This window comes from Aegilops tauschii, chromosome 5, assembly GCF_002575655.3.
Source record: "Aegilops tauschii subsp. strangulata cultivar AL8/78 chromosome 5, Aet v6.0, whole genome shotgun sequence".
NCBI classification, from domain to species: Eukaryota; Viridiplantae; Streptophyta; class Magnoliopsida; order Poales; family Poaceae; genus Aegilops; species Aegilops tauschii.
The window spans coordinates 445,516,737-445,518,293 of NC_053039.3; the positions used below are offsets into that span (position 1 = coordinate 445,516,737).

Consider the following 1,557-nt stretch of genomic DNA (forward strand, 5'->3'; position numbering starts at 1 on the left):
AATTCGTATAAGAAACATTAAGGTTCAAAAAGGGTTCACCACAGACATCATTTCTTAGAAAGGACCATCACAATAAGTTCCAGTTTAACATAGAGCTACCACCACTCCAAGTTCAACGACATAACAAATTCCACATTACAGGTACGACCACTCCAAGTTCAACGACATAACAAATTCCACTCTAAGTTCAACATTATAAAAAAATGTCGATGACTAGTGCTTTCCACGCTTGCTGGCTCCTCCCCCCCCCCATCTTGACGCTTATCTTCTTCACCTTCCTAGAAAGAGGAACCCGCTCCGGCTCCGGCTCCGGCTCCGGTTCGACATCGTCATCCAAATAGTCATCCAAAGCTGCCATCCGCGAGGTGCCGACCGTCCTTTTGCCTCTTTGGCCTCTTTGGGTGAAGTTTTCAGGTGTGTACTTGTTGATTCCCTTCCTAGGCTTCAACTCGTATGCAGACCGAGCCAGGTACGTCCCCAAGGTCATATCATCAGCAACCTATGCATCAACAAAAGGTATGGAAAGACCGTGTGTGAGGATATAGTTAGCAATGCATCAACAAATGGATATATATCATCATGACATACCTCTTGGGTGACCACACCCACATCCTCATCCTCGAAAGGTTCACCATGGCTCTGCCCCGAAGCGGGATCTGATGGTGTCGCCGACCTAGACCGTTCTGGTGATACATACTCGGGGTCACGACAACCGAAAAGGTTTGATAGCCGCCTTAACTTTTGGCCCTGGCGCTGCAACATGTACAAGTGAATGAGACATGGAACGTACCAACAAATGTTAAGTGCTAGTTTGAAGGAGATGTGAACCTTAATGAATGCTCGAAGTGCACCTTCCCCATCGCTTTTGCCAGCCGGGGTTGTTTCCAGAATAGTCTCGGTCTCATCAGCTGCTTTCTTGATCTAGGCACGCTATGAACAGAAACGGTATCAAAGTGTTAGGCAAGCGAAGATGTGAATAGTGCGAATGGAAAAGCAAAAAGGGCTAACCACAAAGTTCATCATTGGAGCTGAAGGCATCACTGAGTTGCCTTTCCTGACTAATGCGTTGTACTGGTGCTGGGCTACCTCATCAAAAACGGTGGGTTCTTCCAGAATCTCCTCAGCATACGCCGGCTGGCATACCTTCACGCGGGTACTTGCAAGAAACCATGTGAGATAGTTGTTGAACGCGATCGGGCAGTGCTCACGAAGATGGGCTCGTTTTCTAGCCCTTGCTTGCTCCACACTAAGAGCGAACTGCACGACATACTTCCTGTGATGGTTGGCCCAATCCTTGATCTTCCGCTGCTTTTTCCTATCCAACCTGCAAGTTAGAAACAGAATATTAGCATCATTGAAACCGTCGAGAAGCTGCTAAGTGCTCAAGGTTAATTATATCTTACGCGTGTAGCAACTTGTCCGTGTCCTCCCACTCTGGCGGGTGTGGCTGGAACAAACCAAACTGGCGGAACACCCGATGTGGCAGGTGAAGCTCAACCGCCCAGTTGCATATCAGTGGGCACCGCATATGCCAGAGATCTCTACCCCTAATGCATA

General features: G+C 48.1%; 1 protein-coding gene across 1 annotated transcript; it reads right to left on the reverse strand.

The window, feature by feature from the left end:
* Positions 1-606: 606 nt before the first annotated feature.
* On the reverse strand, positions 607-1,557 carry LOC141022424 (serine/threonine-protein phosphatase 7 long form homolog). Its single transcript, XM_073498668.1, has 4 exons — positions 1,404-1,557; positions 1,009-1,324; positions 829-930; positions 607-753 (listed from the first exon to the last, which is right to left on the reverse strand). The coding sequence occupies exons 1-3, from the start codon at positions 1,526-1,528 to the stop codon at positions 922-924; spliced, it is 450 nt and encodes a 149-aa protein (XP_073354769.1). The 5' UTR covers positions 1,529-1,557; the 3' UTR covers positions 607-753; positions 829-921.

Bases quoted from the DNA above. Each gene is read 5' to 3' on its own strand.
- LOC141022424 (XM_073498668.1), bottom strand. From the start codon at position 1,528: ATGCGGTGCCCACTGATATGCAACTGGGCGGTTGAGCTTCACCTGCCA. The intron at 1,325-1,403 runs GTAAGATATAAT...TCTAACTTGCAG, and splicing joins ACGGACAAGTTGCTACACGC to GTTGGATAGGAAAAAGCAGC.